The 20,058-nt window shown below is 38.8% G+C and overlaps 1 protein-coding gene across 2 annotated transcripts in view; it reads left to right on the top strand.

Moving 5' to 3' along the window:
• Positions 1–20,058, top strand: part of PTPN9 (protein tyrosine phosphatase non-receptor type 9) — a 96,535-nt gene that overhangs the window by 61,558 nt on the left and 14,919 nt on the right. For both annotated transcript variants that reach the window (XM_028100488.2, XM_028100489.2), the window contains exons 5-8: positions 2,832–2,937; positions 10,848–10,958; positions 13,109–13,437; positions 19,744–19,837. In XM_028100488.2, the coding sequence (XP_027956289.1) occupies positions 2,832–2,937; positions 10,848–10,958; positions 13,109–13,437; positions 19,744–19,837 (640 nt within the window). The remainder of the gene's footprint in view (positions 1–2,831; positions 2,938–10,847; positions 10,959–13,108; positions 13,438–19,743; positions 19,838–20,058) is intronic.

Below are 20,058 nucleotides of genomic sequence, written 5' to 3'. Positions count from 1 at the left end.
TGCATCATTATGAACCATAGCTTCTTTTTATTAAATTCTGTTTCCCCTGGCACTGACTTCTCTTTGTTTCAGTCCTCTGCCACAGGCTGGTGCTGTGAGGGGAAAACCTATAGTTCTTTGAATTTGGCCGTTGATGAGCTTGTGGAGAAATGGGAAGTCTCTAGACCTGGATAGTCTACTCAGTAATTGTGCTACTCTTGAATGCCATCTTTGATCTCGGTGAATCATAGTCTCTCTGGAATCATGAAAAAAGGAGTCAAGATTTAGTATTAACTGTAACCTGTCGAGACCATTTGAAACTCAGAAACTGCTGGTAAAACTTGGGTGTACTTGGGTGTACCTCAGAATTAGAGATTTTTGAACTGAGATTTTTGAAATGCTACTTCATGGGTGGGTACTTCCACCATGCCAAAAATTTAGGATACAAAATAACATTGAGATCTCTGATTTCAGGATTCTTTTGTGCCCAAAAATTTTCTTAATTTTAAGTAAGTAGGAAAGTTATTGCTATCATCTATGAGTAATCAAACAAAAAATTTATTCCTAATGATCTTTTAGGCATGCAGATTGAAATAGGTAAGGATCTGGCTTAGTGAAGAATACAACTTTGAGAAGTCTTTAGGCAGTAAGGAGATTGAACTGAGGAATACTTTTCATATCTTCACATGTTTTTTGTTTTGTTGTTGTTGTTGTTTTTAGAGAGAGCCCAAGTGCATGCAGCCAGAGAGGGGCAGAGGGAGAGGGAGAGAGAATCATAAGCAAGCTCCATACCCAGCAGGGAGCTCAACACAAGGCTCAATCGCATGACCCTGAGATATGACCTGAGCTGAAATCAAGAGTCAGGTGCTGAGCTGACTGAGCCACCCAGGTGCCCCTCCTCACATGTTCTTAACCTCAGTGTGGTAATAAGCTCTTATTTTCAAGATGCTTTCCTAAGACTATGTATGGGTTTGTTCTCTTCCTCCAAGTCCTAAGAGTTTCATTCACCATCATTGAGCTTAGAGTTTTGTTTCACAGTTTCCCACAGGTCTGAAGTATTTTCTTAGCAGTAGGCTTCCAGTCCCACTGAATTCTAATTCAGTGACCATTTATCATGTACCTATTTGCAAGGACTGTGCTTGGGACTGTTGGGAGTAATGAGGTGAACAAAACATGTTTTTGCTCCCAGGAGAGAATCAGATGGCTATACAAAGTTAAAGTGCTTTGGGGCACCTGGGTGGCTCAATTGGTTAAACATCTGACTTGGCTCAATCATGATCTCAGGGTCCTGGGATCGAGCCCCCAGGCGTGGGCTCCTGCTCAGTGTGGAGTCTGCTTCTCCTTCTCCCTCTGCTTGTGCTTTCTCTGTCTCTTTCTCAAATAAATAAATAAAATTTTTAAAACAACAACAACAGGGGCTCCTGGGCGGCTCAGTCGTTAAGCATCTGCCTTCGGCTCAGGTCATGATCCCAGGGTGCTGGGATCGAGTTCCACATTGGGCTCCCTGCTCGGTGGGAAGCCTCCTTCTCCCTCTCCCACTCCCCCTGCTTGTATTCCCTCTCTCGCTGTCTCTCTCGCTGTCAAATAAATAAATAAAATCTTAAATAAATAAAAACATAAATAAAACAAAACAAACTTGAAATGCTTTAAGAACCACAAGAAAATCCTACAGGAAGATTTATGGGGCTACAAGGGGGTGAAGGACAGCAGTACATTTTGATCACGGTTATCAGGGAGGTCTTCACGGAAGAGGAAACTTTTGAGTTGAACATGGAATGTTATGAAATTTGGATAGGCAGATTCAGAAACCTGGGAGGAAACAGTTCAAATTTTGATAACCTAGATGTTCTGGGACATTCTCAACCTAGGAGTTTGGCACTTGATAAATATACATCAGTAAGCATAATTCCAGTTCCAACATGTGGGGATTTTCTGCCATCCAAGCAGTTCTCTGATACCAACTCAGTGTTTTACAATTCAACTCAATTCTGACAGTCTGCCTGATAGATCAGATCCCACAGGTTAAAAGTTTTCAATCCTTTAAGACTAGTCCCCCAACCCCAACTCCCATACACACATGCTAGTGGCAAGTTCAGGTTGTCACCTAAGCTTTTTATCAACAGGCTATATAGATTGAAGTTTCCAACAACCCCCTTCTTGGGTTCAGTGAATTTACTAGAGTGGCTCACAGAACTCATAGAAACATTTTACTTACTAGGTTACCAATTTATTATAAAAGGACATAACTCAAAATAGCTAGATGGAAGGGATGCATAGGGAAAGGTATGGTGAAAGAGGCTTAGAGCTTCCATGCCCTCTCTGAGAGGGCCACTCTTTTCAGTACCTCCATCTGGAAGCTCCAAACCCTAATCCTTTTAGGTTTTTATGGAGGCTTCATTACATGAGCATGACTGATTAAATCATTGGCCGTTTGAGATTGAACTCAATCACTCATCCCTTTCTCTTCCCTGGAGGTGGGGGGAGAGGGTGTGGGATGAAAGTACCAACCCTCTGTAATCACAAGGTTGGTTCCCCTGGCAACCACCCCCATCCTTATGTGACCCAAGGGCATTCCAGTTGTCTCATTAACATCACAAAAGATACCTTTAACTCTTCACTTACGAAATTCCAAGAGTTTTAAAGGAGCTCTGTGCCAGCAACCAAATATATATTTTTTATCATAAAATCATAATATCATAAGTATAGCAGATACCAAAGATAAATCATCTTTTTGTAAGACCAGTTATATTTTGGTCCCACATGTGTCCCATAACTCAGTTTTTTGCCCTAGGCTTTCAACCCTCATCTATCTTATTACTTATATATGTTTTTGTTCAACCGTTGGTTTACAGCTTTGAAACTCAGAGGAACGGACTGGTGTTTATCTATGACATGTGTGGTTCTAATTATACCAACTTTGAACTGGATCTTGGCAAGAAGGTCCTAAACCTGCTGAAGGTAAGGCTGTGAGAGGACCCCTCAATTCTTCACTGGTTGGGAGACTTTTTTCTTTTCTTTGGGAGACTTATGAATGATGTGAACTTCAGACATTACGTTCAGTGTAAAGGTCACCTGTAAATGATGACTAATATGTGCTTCCTCGGAATACCAAATGTCTTAAAAGTAAAGTGGGAGGAATTATAAAAGAAAATGCACAGGAACGTTCTGAGTCATAAAGGAGCATTGCCCCTTTCCTGGAGTTGTGTTGAATAAGAATGAAGGCCTAGGTATGTCCAGTGTCTGAAAAATGTCACATAGCCAATGACTTTCAGACTTTTTGTCTCCATCTAGTCAGAAATAGGTTTTACATGTTGACTTCGTACACAAAAGTATATGTACACTAACCTATACACATATGTGTGGAGTTCTATATATAGATAAGTTCTCACTCTCTTATCCTAAACTCGTAAGTCCAGAGGTATTTTGTAATCTTTCGAACTTTAAAAGATAATATGGTATATGTGCCATTTTATAATCAAACACATTAATATTTTTGCAATGAAATGTATTATTCATAATGGCTATAATAAAGGCTATAAATAGCCTGTGGCGTTTCAGGTCAGATTTTGTTGCTCCATGAATTCTTGCACTAGACTTCAAAAGAAACTTAGGGTTTTCAGAGCTGTTTAGATTTCAGAGTCCCAGGATGAGGAGGGTGTATAGATCTTTGTGTACATATTTATACACAGAACAAAAAAGTCACAAAACAAGCTTTACCCCTTACTATGTGCAGTCACTTTAATTATTCTATTTCATATTTTTAAAAAGTGAGTTATTAAATTAATTTGAGGACCCATTGAGTGACAACTTGCAGTTTGAAAATCATTGATCTAGGAGTCTATGTAGCCTTCGTTCTAGGATCTAACTTGGGATTACTGTGGAAGTAGATTTTTTTAGAAGTGCTGTTATAGCTTTATAACAGTATATAAAGAGGGTATTATTATTGCATGTTGTTTTCTGGTACTTCCATTGGTCACTCATCATCATATTACTAAAACCCCTATTATGGCATTTAGCTGTGATTCAGTTCTTTTTTTTTTTTTTAAGATTTTATTTATTTGAGAGAGAGAGAATGAGAGAGAGAGCACATGAGAGGGGGAAGGGTCAGAGGGAGAAGCAGACTCTCTGCCGAGCAGGGAGCCTAATGTGGGACTCGATCCAGGGACTCCAGGATCATGGCCTGAGCCGAAGGCAGTCGCTTAACCAACTGAGCCATCCAGGCACCCCTGATTCAGTTCTTTTTATTGATGAGGATGATATATGATTTTTTTTCTTTACAAATATGGAGTAATACTATATCCAATGGTTATAACTTGCCATTTTTTACTTAACAGTTGTGTCTTCGTCATCCTTCTATGTCAGTACATATAGCTATTACTCATTTCTTTTCTCTCTCACTTCTTTTTTTTTTTTTTTTTTAAAGTAAGCTCTGCACCCCGCCTGGAGCTTGAATTCACAACCCTGAGATCAAGGGCTGCGTGCTCTAGCAACTGAGCGGGTCAGGCATCCCTTTCCTCACTTTTTTTAATGGCAGCAGAGTATTCTTTTTATGGATATATCAAGCAGAAAAAATGAAGTTCATGCCATTTTTTTGTGTTATTATAAAGGCTTCAGTGAGTATTGTTTTACATACATTTTTGTCTATTTGACCAATCATTTCCTCAGGTTAAATTGCTATAAGCAGATTTGTAGGGTCAAAGAGTTCACACATTTAAATTTTGATAAATATTGCCAAATAGCCCTCTAAAAACTTAGCTCAGATTTACACTCCCATCAACATCCTTTTTCACCAGTTTTATCAACATTGATTTGTTGTTTGGATTTTAATTATATTCATGTTTTTGTGGTGTTTCTCTTATTACTGATGAGCTTCAGTGTATTTTCATGTTTATTGCCAACAGCTATTTAAATATTTTTTCTTTTCATATACTTTACTCAATTTTTAAAAAATATTTATTTATTTTAGAAAGAGAAGAGGGTGCACAAGAGCGAGCACACACAAATGGGGGGAAGGGCAGAGGTAGAGGGAGAGACAGAATCTCAGACTCCCCACTAAGCGCAGAGCCTGGGGCACCACCCTGAGATCATGACCTGAGCCAAAACCAAGAGTCAGTTGCTCAACCTACTGAGCCACCCAGGCCCCTCTCATATACTTTACCCAATTTTTTACCAAAGTGTTTATCTCTTACTAATTTGTAAGAGTTATTAAAAATATTATTAAGTAAAAAAATATATATTATTAAGTATGTGTTACCAGCATTTTTTAAAGTTTCTTACTCAGTTTTATAGTGTCTTTTCTCATACTGCCATGTTTCTTTATTTTTCATTGTAATTTTTATACTATATATACTTTATTTAATAATATATATCATATATGATACATAATATTATAAATAAAATAATTTGCTTTCAAATCGCTCTCCTGGCAACATTTACTAACTAAAACATTTTTTTCTACTCATTTGAGATAATACCTTTATATTACACTAAATTCCCATGGTAGGCATGTCTATTCTGACACTCTCTTCTATTGATCTAGCCACCTAGACCAACATACGCACTGTGTTATTTATTATAGTCTTAAATAAAGTTTAATATCTCATAGGTCAAGCTTCCTGTCACACTCTTATTTCTAAAAGGTATTTTGACTATATTTTTTGCATTTTTATTCTTTTTACATGTACTTTTGTTTGCTTTTATTTAAATTTGTTTTTAAGATTTTATTTGAGAGAGAGCAAGCGAGAGAGAGCACAAGGTGGGGTGAGAGGCAAAGGGAGAGAGAGAAGCAGACTCCCCCCTGAACAGGGAGCGCTTTGCAGGGCTGGATCCCAAGACCCTGGGATCATAACCTGAGTTGAAGGCAGATGCTTAGCCCACTGAGCTACCCAGGCTCCCCTTATTTTATTTTTAAGTAATCTCTATACCCAACATGGGGCTTGAACTCACAACCCTGAGATCAAGAGTCACATGCTCATGGGTGCCTGCCTGGCTCAGTAGGTGGGGAGTGTGACTCCATATCTTAGGGTTGTGAGTTTGAGTCCCATGTAGAGTGTAGTGATTACTTAAAAAAAAAACCTGCATGCTCTACTGACTGAGCCAGCCAGACACCCCCTCGTTCTTTTTTTTTTATTATAAAAGCAATTAAGAAGCAATTCAAGGAAATGTCTCTGACCCCCTCTCTCAGACACCCCGGTGCCATTGCACAGAGGGTAACCACTTTTTCCAAATTTTAGATCTAAATTTGATGAGAAAAAAAATTCTTTTTAAAGATTTATTTATTTGAAAGAGAGGGAGAATGAGCTGGGGAGGGGCTGAGCGGCTCGATCCCAGGATCCTGGGATCATGACCTGAGCCGAAGGCAGACGCTTAACGACTGAACCACCCAGGCGCCTCTGAGAAAATTTTTTTAAAAAATCATCATCTTTTGATTAGATGAACTTCAGAGTCATTCAGTCAAGTTTGGGGAAATGAAAGACTCTGGATTTTATTTGGCTATAATGAATGAATTTAGGGAGAATTGACATCTTTATAATTTATTATCTCCCATCCAAGAATAGCTATACTTTTTGGGGTGCGAGGGTGGCACAGTTAAGCGTCAGACTCTTGGTTTCAGCTCACATCTTGAGATGGGGCCCACTTAGGGCTCCATGCTCAATGCAGAGCCTGCTTGAGATTGTCTCTATGGGTCCCTCTGCCCCTCAAGCTTGTGTTCTCTCTCTCAAGTTAATTAATTAATTAAAAAAAAGAATGCTATACTTTTTAAAAAGTCTTTTGTTATGTCTTTTTTTTCTTAAGATTTTAAAAATTTATTTCGGGGGGTGGGAAGGGGCAGAAAGAGAGGGAGAGAGAGAATCCCTGGCAGACTTCCTGCTGAGCTTAGAGCCTATGGCCCTGAGATCATGACCTGAGCTAAAACCCAAGAGTCTGACACTCAACCTACTAAAGCCGCCCAGGTGCTCCTTGTTAGGTCTTTCAACAAAGTTTTAAAATTATTTTATCTATGTTACATGTATCTTATGTAGTTTATTCCTAGGCTAAAAAAATATATTCATGTATTTAAGAACACAGCAGACACCAAGAATAAATTATCTTTTTTGTAAGACCAGTAACTTACAGGGAGAAAAAGAGAGGGATAGAAATAGCGTATGTGTGCCTAAGAGTTATTATAAATCAGATGTTCTTACCATTATAATTTTATGCTGATTATTATTTATAAGGTGGCTAATTTTTTCAAAATTTATCTTTTATACTTAAAATACTGTTAGAATCAGAAAAAATACTGTTAGAATCAGAAAAAAATTTTCATTGTAGAAAATTTTGGACAACTCAAACATTAAGATTTATATTATGCAGAAATAAACACTTGACATTTTGGTGTATGGCACTTCCTTCTAGATGTTTTTCAGTATGATCTTAATTATGTTCATACAATTTCAATATACAATAAGCTCCTAAAAGTTTATTTTATGAATACTTGTAATTGCTGAATAATAGTCTATCCTGTATTTACTATAATTTATTTAACCAGTTCTATGTTGTTGGATATTTTTTCCCATTTTTTATAATAAAGTTTTTTCAACAAACACTTTTATATTCATATCTTTTTTTTTAAAGATTTTATTTACTTATTTGAGAGAGAGAGAGAGAGATAGCGAGAGAGAGAGCACGAGCAGCGGAGAGAGAGAGAAGCAGGCTCCCCCCACGCAGGGAGCCCGACATGGGGCTCGATCCCAGGACCCTGGGATCATGACCTGAGCAGAAGGCGATGCTTAATCAACTGAGCCACCCAGGTGCCCCAGGATATAAACATTTTAAATAAGGTTGTAAAAAAAAATAAAAGTAATACAAAATATTATAGAAAATACAATAAAAGAATAAAATTAAAACAACTCATAATCTTTTCAGAGATAAACTATTGAACTTTTGATATAATTCTTATAATCTTTTTTCTCTGTGAAAGTATAAATGTATGTGTCATTTTTAAAACAAAATTAAGGTTATAGTTTTAATCCTGTTTAGTTTAATTAAGATTATATTGTGAGTATTTTCCATAGTTGCAAAAAAATCTTTGAAATCTTCATTTTAAAGGTTATATAATCTTATTATAGGATAATACCATTTTTGTTAACCCCTACCCATTTCAGACATATATATTCTTTCCAGTTTTAAAGTACTATTTTTAACTATCAAAAATAAAGATGCAATAAACATTTCTGTTCATAAATCTTTGTGTTTCTGGTTATTTCCTTAGGATAGAGTCTCAGAAATGGAATTACTTGATAAGAGGATATACACATTATTTTTTTAAAAGATTTCATTCATTTATTTGATAGAGAGACAGCGAGAGAGGGAACACAAGCAGGGGGAGTAAGAGAGGGAGAAGCAGGCTTCCCACTGAGCAGGGAGCCCAATATGGGGCTCGATCCTAGGACCCTGGGATCATGACCTGAGCCGAAGGCAGCCATTTAACGATTGAGGCACCCAGGCACTCCAAATATGCACATTTTTAAGGATATATAATGCTAGATGCCTTCTAGAAGATGTAACTATTTACTGTCCCATCAACAGTATATGTGGATGCTATACAGTCATTTAAGTGGAACAGGCCTGAGTGTGTAGTTCTTTGCTCTGAAGAAGTAGATATAATGGCTTCTGCTTTTTAGTTACCATTTTGTGGAAATATAGGTATTTTTCCAGACTGCTTTTTGACTTGGCAGGGGCCTTGGTATTTAGGTCCTGAAATAAATTGTTGTTGTTTAAAGAGTTTGTTTATTTATTTATTTTAGAGAGAGAGAGTGCATGTGAGCACACGCATGCAAGCGGGGGTGGGGGCGGGCAGAGAGAGGGAGAGAGGATCTCAAGCCGACTCTGCATGACTCTGCATGGAGCACAGAGTCCAATTCGGGGCTCCAACTCACAACCCTGAGATCATGACCTGAGCTGAAACCAAGAGGTGCTTAACCAACTGAGCCATCCAGGCGCCCCTAAATTGTTGTATCTCAGACTTTAGTGAAGAGGAGTATGGAGCATTTTGTTCTAGATACTGTATATTCTCTATTGGAAATGTTTGTGGACCCCCAAAATCAGTGGAAAAGTAGCCAAAAAGTGACATGTCAAATTGAGAATCGGTCTTTTGGAAAAGAATAGGTAACTAAAATTTCCTCTTTTTTGTTGTTTTTTGTTTTGTTTTGTTTTTTGATTCCTTGGGAATAATTTCTTCCCAGTTACTTGGTATCCCTGCCTGTGAGAAGGGCTGGGATATTAAACTAAATGAAACCTAGAGCTATGAATTAGGAATGAATAATTTTTTATTTTTATGCTTCGTGAAGATCAGGGTGTCTCCTTCCCTTTAGATTTCATTTGCCCTTGTGCCCACTAGATTATATTTATTTATTTTTATTTTTTTTAAAGATTTTATTTATTTATTCGAGAGAGAGAGAATGAGAGATAGAGAGCACGAGAGGGAAGAGGGTCAGAGGGAGAAGCAGACTCCCTGCCGAGCAGGGAGCCTGATGTGGGACTCGATCCAGGGACTCCAGGATCATGACCGGAGCTGAAGGCAGTCGCAACCAACTGAGCTACCCAGGCGCCTAGATTATATTTATTGACTGAATAAATGAATACATAACTATATGAAGAGATGGGTAAAAAAAAATGATTATAAATACACGGATGTCAGAAAAGGTTATGGGAGATGTTTCTTTCATGTTCTGTTTATTCATGATCTAATTTTTCCTAAAATTTTTAAAAGATTTTATTTTATTGTTTTAAAGATTGATTGATTGATTGATTGATTTTAAAGATTTTTACCTATTAGAGAGAGAGAGCACAAGCAGGGGGAGCAGCAGAGGGAGAGGGAGAAGCAGGCTCCTCACCAAGCAAGGAGCCCGATACGGTACTCGATCCCAGGACCCTGGGATCATGACCTGAGCCGAAGGCAGATGCTTAACGACTGAGCCACCCAGGCGTCCCTTATTTATTTATTTGAGAGAGAGAGAGTACAGGGGGTAGCGCCTGGGAGAGGGAGAGAGGGTCTTAAGCAGACTCTGCTCTGAGAGCAGAGCCTGACACCAGGCTGGATCTCACAACCCTGAGATCCCAACATGAGCCAAAACCAAGAGTTGGACACTTAACCAACTGCACCACAGAGGTGCCCCAAGATTTTATTTACTTTTAAGTAATCTCTACACCCAACATGGAGCTTGAACTCACCAACTCCAGATCAAGAGTTTGCAGTGCTCCATGGACTGACAAGCCAGGCGCCCCTTTCTTAAAGTTTTAATAAGCAGAACTTAAAGGCGCACACATATATGCTGACAAGAGTCAGTATCAATTTTTGATCCATAAGGCTTATGTTGACAACATAACATTGGAACTTTTAAAAGTAAATCACCTATTGGGGTGCCTGCGTGGCTCAGTTGGTTAAGCATCTACCTTTTGCTCAGGTCATGAGCAAAAGTGTCCCAGTGTCCTGGGTTCCAGCCCCGTGTCAGGCTCTGCTCAGCGGGGAATCTGCTTCTCCCTCTGATTCCTTCTCCCTCAGCCTGCTGCTCCCCCTGCTTGTGTTCTTTCTCTTTCTCTCTGTCAATTTTTTTAAAAAAAGTAAATCACCTTTTAATTTTTTTATTAAGCTTTTAATTTTAATTCCAATATAGTTAACATACAGTGTTATATTAGTTTCAGGTGTATAATTTTAAAATTTTTAACCACTTCTGTAATTACTGAAATGAAACCTGAATTGGGCTTTAGACTCCCCCTGCTGGGTAAGGATGGGGAAAAGAGCAGAAAACCTACACTCTGGGTTTGAACAGTCACAGATTCCAGTGCCTTAATTGATATCTTTAAATTTTCATGTGTGTTCTCCACAGGGAGCATTTCCTGCTCGTTTGAAAAAAGTACTGATTGTGGGAGCACCAATATGGTTCCGAGTGCCCTATTCCATCATCAGCCTCCTCCTGAAGGACAAAGTCCGGGAGAGGGTAAGGCATGCTTTCTTTTATTTGTAGGTGGAGGTGGTTATTTGAAGAAGGTGGTGAACTTCCCATTTCTACTACTGAAACCTGCCAATTAATTTTTTACCTTCAATAAAATTCTTTCAGCCTGTCTTCTAAGGTGCATTCTGCTTCTCTTAGTGTATCCACTTATATTCTCTGCTATATTCTTTACAGTACAGGCTTCCTCTCTCACTGTACTACAAGTTCTTTGAAGTTAGGAGCTAGACATAGTTTGTCTGGCACTCTCCCGCCATAGCACCTTGCATAGAGATAGCACTGAAGGAGTGTGTCCCATGGATAACTTAGGGATAGCTACTCCTTCCAAAAATTAGCCTTGTGCTCTTCATGCATATTTAACAATCTCTAATACACTTGCATTAGTTGAACTGGTGTTTGAATTTGTTCAAGTATAAATACTAATCTGTCCTTTGACCACCAGCGTGGTGGAGGAGAATCTCTCCTTTATGGAGATATTCTTTATGTCTACTTCCATTCCTGGCATTTTCTCTTAAAACACCCTGCTGCTTCCTAACTTCAAAAGTGTTGTCTAAAATTATCGTAATTCTGTTATTATCTCCTCAGTGTTCTAGAACTAAAAGATTATGGTTTTATTCATTCATTCATTTCTCACCCTTGAAAGAAAGGGCACATGAAACATTGACACAATCTAATTATAGTTGTTGTGAAATATTATTAGAGATTTTTTGTAGTATAGAATTACGAGGTTATATCAACAACAATGCAGATCTTTATAGCTGGTGAGACTTGTGTTGGAGAGGGGAAACTGAAGACATTTGGCTCTGTGGAAGTACTTAGGGATCTAGTGACCGAGAGTAGGAGAAATCTTTTCCAAGGTGTTCTTTGATAGGACTCCTTAGGCAAATTCTTGCACTTGTTATATATAAGTATTAATGTATGTACAAACTCAAAATATATGAGCACCTTTACAGTCCAGGCTCTGGGCCCTGGGAATTAAAAATGGAGTGAGATTTTCCTTACTTACAGAGCTCATGTTCCTGATAGGGAACACAGAGGTAGACATGTACAGAGAACTGTGGCCCTATAGGAGCACAAAGGAGAATATTGTATTGAGCAGTCCGGGAGGGCTTCACAGAAGAGGTGAGCTTTATAAGCTTGTCCATGAAGAGGCCGAGGAGGAAAAGAGGGCATTCCAAGAAGGGACAACAGCAAGAGTGACAAACATTCCCATTTCACACAGATTTCATGAAAAACTAGGCCAATTTCGTCCAGTAAGGGTGTGTCTAAGCAGAGAGCAGAATTAGGATTACTTTTCTGGCAGTTTTCCTGGGCTACCCTGTATTGGGTGACTGGTCTAGTGTTATTTTCCTAGAAAACTACCTTTGAGAACATCCATACTGAGCTGTGAGTAAAGCACCAAGCTTAGAGTTGGTTACCTTAGTATGGAGTTGACCAAAAAAAAAATCACTACCTGTGCATTCTTAATAATCAAAACAGCAAATACCTACATGAGATGTCACTGGGAAGCGTTGTTAATAGTATAAAGGCTTTTGGGGCACCTGGGTGACTCAGTCGTTGGGCGTCTGCTTTCAGCTCAGGTCATGATCCCAGGGTCCTGGGATCAAGCCCCGCATCGGGCTCTCTGCTCAGCGGGAAGCCTGCTTCTCCCTCTCCCACTCCCCCTGCTTGTGTTCCCTCTCTCGCTGTGTTTCTCTCTGTCAAATAAATAATAAAAAAAAAAATCTTAAAAAAAATAGTATAAAGGCTTTGTTAACTGTACCTTCCTTTTGAGGTATATAACAAGGCTCCCAGGGCACTAACTGGCTCGGTCAGTGGAGTGCATGACTCTTCATCTCAGGGACGTGAGTTTGAGCCCCATGTTAGGTGTAGAGATTACTTAAAAATAAAATCTTTAAAAAGGCAGGGGCAAATTCTAGGAGTGAATTTGATATACATTCTAGGAAGTCAGACCTTTGGGGAAATTATAGGACTTTAATCCCAGGCAGATGAAATGCAGTCTACTCCTTTTACAAGTATACCAAGTATTTCAAGCAAATCTCATCCCATTCTTCAAACCTAATATAAACACATTTGTTCTTTATCTTCACTGTCTTTATTTCCTGTCCATACTCACATGGTTCTTTCTGGCTTTCCAGATTCAGATATTAAAGACATCTGAGGTCACCCAGCACCTGCCCAGGGAGTGCCTTCCAGAAAACCTGGGTGGGTACGTCAAAATTGACCTCGCGACTTGGAATTTCCAGTTCCTACCCCAGATGAATGGCCACCCAGACCCCTTCGATGAGATCATCCTGTTCTCCCTCCCTCCTGCCTTAGACTGGGACTCAGTACATGTTCCAGGCCCCCACGCCATGACCATCCAAGAGTTGATGGACTATGTTAGCACCAGGCAAAAGCGGGGGATATATGAGGAGTATGAAGACATCCGCCGTGAGAACCCTGTTGGCACTTTCCACTGTTCTATGTAAGTAGGAAAAGTTTGGGCCGACAGTGGGTTACCAACATGCTTCTGGTACATGCTGGCAACAGCTCCATCCACATCTCATTTCCTTAACAGAGGCTCTTCCTTGTGTTAAGGAGCATCATTCTCACTCAGATGATGGCTTTCTCATCCAGAAAGAGGCACCTCCTGCTTTGGTGCCTATTGCCAATATCCTATATTCTGAATTTCTGAAGGTCTTTAGTACCAACAGGGAACCATGTAATAATGGATGCATAAAAGATTTTCCTGAATGCAAATGTTTTGGGGAAGAAAATAGGTTCAAAATGTAGGTTCAAAAATGTAGGCTCTCTATTCCTGTCTTCAGTGTGATCTCTGGACCTTTCATTTGGGCAGTTTCTCCCTAGAGTGCTTATAGTATAACATTACTTTCTTAGGTGGGGTGCTGGTGCATTTAAAATAATCCACAGTCAGTAAGAGAAAGCAGTTGACTCTTAGGAATTTGGCCTTGTAGGATTTTCTTTCTATCCAAATCTTACTACAGAACTACCTGGCTAGTTTATAACTGGTTCATAATTACTTTGTAACTATTGTTGGCCATAGGGCATAGATCATTTTTCTTACTGCTCTCATTTTATCCTGTTTTCATTGGCTGCAATAGAAATTTCTGTCTCTCTGTTGAAAACTAGAGAAACTGTCCCAGGCTCAAGTTCCAACACAGCCCAAAATCTCCTCTGTGATTTATGCAGGTTTTTCCCTTGCCTGCACCCCAGTTTTCCTGTGTGTAATAAATGATGTTAGACTCGGATATCCACCTGCTTGTGTAGCTTAAATGTTTTAGGTATCCATGATTCTGTGAATACGTCTTCCCCCTTGTAATTCCTGTCCAGCTTAGTCAGTGTACTGTAAAGAAGATGCCTGGAGAGAGACTTAGCAAAAGAAAAGAGGGAAAAGAATGAGTTAGGAAACCGGTAAGAGAGAAGAAACACTTGAGAAGAAAGTCAATAGGCAGAGCAAGAATGCAAAGCAAAGAGAAAAAAAAAAAAGCAGAGCATATATCAAAGTGGAGAGAGTGTCCTTTTCTCCCACACAGCTGTTTCTTTCTTACCAGTTCACAACCTCTATATGCATCCAGTCTTTCTCCCAACCAGTTTTTCCCCCTGTACTTTTTTTTTTTAAGATTTTATTTATTTTTTGAGAGAGAGAGAGAGACAGCAAGAGAGGGAACACAAGCAGGGGGAATGGGAAAGGGAGAAGCAGGCTTCCCAAGGAGCAGGGAGCCTGATGTGGGGCTCGGGGCTCAATCCTAGAACTCCAGGGTCATGACCTGAGCCAAAGGCAGACGCTTAATGACTGAGCCACCCAGGCGCCCCTCCCCCTGTACTTTTGAATCAAGGAAGTATTATGGAACAGAGAGGAGTACTGGGCTGCTCTAAGAGGATGCATGCTTGACTTGGGGATTCCTAACTTTGTTCTGACTAGATTCTGATTAGATTAGGACCACTAATCTGGTCTCTGTTACTATAGTTTTTCATTTCAAGAATGTTCTTACGTAAATGGAATCATACCATAAGTAACCTTTTGGGATTGGCTTTTTTCAACGTCAGTATAATTCCTTGGAGATTCACCCAAGTTGTTGTTACATGTATCAATAGTTCATTCCTTTTTATAAGTACTATTCCATGGTATGAATGGTTTGTTTAACCATTCATATGGTTAAACAAATGTTTGTTTAACTGTTCACCTAGGTTATTTAGAGTTTCTGGCACTTGAAGTAAAAAAAAGTAAAGTAAAAAAAAAATTAAAGCTGCTATGAATGTTTGTGTCTAGGTTTTGTATGAACATAAGTTTGCATTGCTCTCGGATAAATGTCCAAGAGTGTGATAGCTAGCTCATATGGTAATGAGATACTTAGTTTGTTGAGAAACTGCCCAGCTGTTTTCCAGAGCGGCTGTACCATTTGACGTACCCCCAGCAATGTCTGAATGATCCAGTTTCTTGGCATCCTCACCAGCAGTTGCTGTTGCCACCACCATTTTTTGTTTTAGTTGTCCTAATGGGTGTGTAATGAGGTCCCATTGTCAGTGTAATTTACATTTCCCTAATAGTCAATGATATTGAACATCTTTTCATGTGCTTATTTACCATCTGTATATCCTCTTTGTAAAATGTCATACCTTTTTCCCATTTTCCATTTGGACTTTTTTTTAAACTGTTGAGATTTGAGGTTTTTTTAATATATTCTAGATATATGTTCTTAGTTGGATACATGTTTTGTGGATATTTTCTTCTAGTCTGTAGCTTATCTTTTCATCCTCTTAACATGGTCCCTGGTGAAGCACAAGTTTTTATTCTGATAAAGTCCTTTAATCAAGTTTCCCTTGTATGGATCACACTCTTGATGTCAGATCTAAGAACATCTAACCCGAGATTCCAAAGATTTTCTCCTTTTTTTCTAAACATTTTATAGTGTTATGTTTCACATTTATTTATTTAAGTATGTGATCCATTTGAATTAATTTTTGTTTAAGAGGTAAGGTTTAGGTTGATGTTGATGTTGTGTGTGTGTATGTGCACATGCATTTGCGCACGTCTGTGGATATCCAATTGCTCCAGCACCATTTGCTGAAAAATCCTTCCTCCATTGAATTGTTCTTGGGATTTTGTAAAATACCAGTTGGACTTATTTGTGTGGGAAGAGGGAATTTTTTAAAATATGGAAAAGTACAGAGTATAACATGATAAACAACTATGTTCCTGTCACCAGAATTAATACTGACAATTTTTAATATTTTGTCATATTTGCTCCATCTTTTTTTGTTATTAAAAGAAAGAATTCGTTGTAAATCCCTTCTAATCCTCACCCTCAGTTCTCCCCTCTTCCCCAGAAGCAGCAACTAGTATGAATATGGTACATTTCCTTCCAGACTATTTTGCTTATTCCATTACATATTTGTTGGTAACTATGAACAATAGAATATTATTTTATATTAGAGTAATATTTATATTTTAGTAATTTTTTTTGCTTCTTGATCAATATATGTACAATTTTTTTTTTAAATAAATAGTACCAAAGAATAGGAATGCTAAAATTAATGGTAATCCCCTGCCTTACCCTTGGTTCCTCTAGGTATCCATTTTCAACTTTTTTTTTTTTCAAAGATTTTATTTATATTTACTTGACAGAGACACAGCGAGAGAGGGAACACAAGCAGGGGGAGTGGGAGAGAGAGAAGCAGGCTTCCCGCCGAGCAGGGAGCCCCATGCGGGGCTCGATCCCAGGACCCTGGGACCATGACCTGAGCCGAAGGCAGACACTAACGACTGAGCCACCCAGGCATCCCCATTTTCAACTCTTAATAGCTTTTTCTTCTGGTATTTCTTCTATGATTCTAAATAAAATACTTACAATACTCTTTCATTGATTTTTATGGTAGGTAAGCATTTGGCTCTTAACACCCTGTCTCCAGTTCACCTTTCACTGTTTTTCCAATATAATTATGTCATATTTTTTTATTAAATCAATTGTCATTGTTTACATTATTATGGCTATGTAAATTTTTCTAACGCAGAAATGGGCTTCTGTGGGCGCCTGGGTGGCTCAGTTGGTTAAGCAACTGCCTTCAGCTCAGGTCATGATCCTGGAGTCCCAGGATTGAGTCCCATATCGGGCTCCTTGCTCAGCAGGAAGTCTGCTTCTCCCTCTGACCCTCCCCCCTCATGTGCTCTCTCTCTCTCTCTCAAATAAATAAATAAAATCTTTAAAAAAAAAAAAGAAATGGGCTTCTATGAAATCAAATATATTAAATTTTATCAATTCAATTTCTTGTTTCTTCTGGAGTTAATTACCTAATTTAAAAAAATTTTTTAAAGATTTTATTTATTTATTTAAGAGAGAGAGAGAGAGAGAGAGGAACTACAGAGGGAGAGGAGAAGGAGACTCCCCACCAAGCAGGGAGCCCGATGCGGGGCTTGATCCCAAGACCCTGAGATCATGACCTGAGCTGAAGGCAGACACTTAACTGACTGAGCCACTCAGGCGCCCAGTTACCTAATTTTTTCATCTGTTTTTAGTTTTCCATGTTCCTATCTTTATTTTTTTCCCTATGCTTAATCAAATTTATTTTACACTATTGTTAGTATTTTCCAAGTGGTCAAATATATCAGATAATGAATTGTTTTTTTTTTCCCTTGGAGACCTCACTTCCAGAAGTTTTTGGGGTTTTGCTCCAGTCTAAACTGAGGTTGGTGTTGTCTGGACTTTTTCCTGATTTCCGCCCCCACTTTCCTTTATTGGCTCTTGTTTCCTGGTTCCCCCATCTTCTTTCTTTACTTAGTCTTGTTAGAGCATAGAATTCTAGGTTGGAAATAATTGTACCACAGAACTTTTAAAACAATCCGTTTCTAATTAGTAGCAATGCAGCTAAACAGTCTGATGTTATTCTTATTCCTTCTCAAGATGTTTTGGACATTTTTAGATAATCTGTCTTTCCATTTAAAAATTTCACAGTGATATGTCTTGCTTGATGTGGGTCCTTTTTTTTCATTCATTTTGTTGGGTTCTTGATAGATTCTTGCACTCTGAAGGCTTGTGTTTTTAGTTCTAGGACTTTTTTTTTTTTTTTACATTAGCTGTTTTTCATTCTCTCTTTCCTTGTATTATGTCAGTGCTCTCTTTTTGTGGACTATTTCTGTCAGTCTGGTTGGATCTCCTAGATCAGAGATTGACAAACTTTCTCTTGAAGGGCAAAATAGTAAATATTTTAGGCTTGTGGGCCTTTACAATCTCTATTGCAAGTGTAATCAACTCTGCCATTATAGTGTGAAAAAAGTCATAGACAGTACTAAACTGACAGGCTTGGTTGTGTTCCTGTAAAATTCTTATTTACAAAAAACAGGTTGGCCATGCCATAGTTGCTGACTCCTGCTCTGGAATGATTGTCTTGTTTTCTTAAATTTTTCATCACTTTGACTTTTTGTTTTATTCTGGAAAATTTCTTCCACTTTCTTTTTCATCTTTTCTATTAAAGTTTTTACTTTGGATATCCTATTTATTTTCCAAGAGTTTCTCGTCTCTGTTCCTTTCTCATAGCATCCTATTCTTGTTTCATAGATACAGTACCTTTTTCTCTCTGAGGGTATTAATTATAGCCTTTTAGAACTTATTTTTTCTTTTTTTAAGTTAAAAAAATTTTTTTAAGATTTTATTTATTTATTTGACAGAGACACAGCGAGAGAGGGAACACAAGCAGGGGGAGGGGGAGAGGGAGAAGCAGGCTTCCCACGGAGCAGGGAGCCCGATGTGGGGCTCGATCCCAGGACCCTGGGATCATGACCTGAGCCAAAGGCAGACACTTAACGACTGAGCCACCCAGGTGCCCCTAGAACTTATTTTTTCTTACTGACACTCTTTTGTGCTTTTTCACTGCCATGTGTTTGGTCTCTTTTTTGTGTTGGAGCCTTCTGTAATTATCTGGAGATTTTTGGCTGTTAGTTTTACACGTTGGGGGTGAGGACCTTAAAAGCTGCTTGGAAATGCTGTTTGTGTGAGTGATCTTCAAATTTAAATGATCGGCTAGCTTGTTGTTGGTGTACTCTAGGTGACAGAATTCTTTAATGTAGGGCTATTCACTTTCTCCATAGAGGAATTCTCCACTCTTTTGCTTGGGAGGGTCCAAGCTTGATAGAAGTATAGGATAGGAGAGGACAGGGAGAAGAGGGCTGGGAATTCTCACTGTCTGTCATTCATATTTTCACTTATTCCTCTGTTTTTAACCCTGTGACTCGCCTTGCTTTCCAGCGTGTGGGAGTGGTGAGAGTGAGTCATTGTGTCTCTCTGTAGATACCTCTGTGGGTCCTAGTTTTCTGCATTTGGCCAAGTCAGCCAAAATTCCTCCATCTGTTTTCTCTCTGCCAAAATGGATTTCACTCTTTATCTGCTGAAGTCTCTGCCATCACTTTTGGGGTTTGTACTGATTAGTGCCTTTATACTGAGGCTACTAGATAGAGTGGAGTCAAACATATGTTGTCAACCTACCACGTTCAACTGGAACTTAGGTTTCTTAGCAGCCAGATTTTTTTGGTGCTATATCCCTATTTCCCTCTCATTTTCTCTTTTGAATGGAAATATCTTTATTTTCACAGGAATACATACATATTAAAAATGTTAAATGATATGGAATATGGATAGACTAGACCATTGCTCCATGTCTCCAACACCAACAGTAACGGATACCCACCTTTGCACTCCTGGACTTTGTGTGTACACATACACGCTGCTTCCACCTTTTCTTTGTCTTTGTTTTAGTTTGTCTGTTTCATTTTCTTCAGGTCTCCAGGAAACCTAGAGAAGAACCGCTATGGGGATGTACCCTGCCTGGACCAAACTAGAGTGAAGTTGACCAAACGAAGTGGCCACACGCAGGTACACAGATAAATGCTATCTTTTCAGGAGCACTGAGGGAAATTTTCCAAAATGAAGCTTACTAATATCATAGTAGAAAGAGCATGGACTCTAAGCCAGAGAGATCAGATTGGAGTTTTAACTTTGCTATATACGAGTTAGTCTGTTACCATAAGAAGTCCCTATAAGCCCATCTCACAGTACGAAGTGGAAATTAAATGGAAAAATTTATGTAAATGCTG

Source organism: Eumetopias jubatus, unplaced genomic scaffold, assembly GCF_037043125.1.
Source record: "Eumetopias jubatus isolate StellerSeaLion01/CBP00866 unplaced genomic scaffold, mEumJub1_p1.0 scaffold_7, whole genome shotgun sequence".
Taxonomy (NCBI): Eukaryota; Metazoa; Chordata; class Mammalia; order Carnivora; family Otariidae; genus Eumetopias; species Eumetopias jubatus.
Note: the sequence above shows the minus strand (reverse complement) of the source record. Positions and strands in the feature narration are given on the sequence as shown.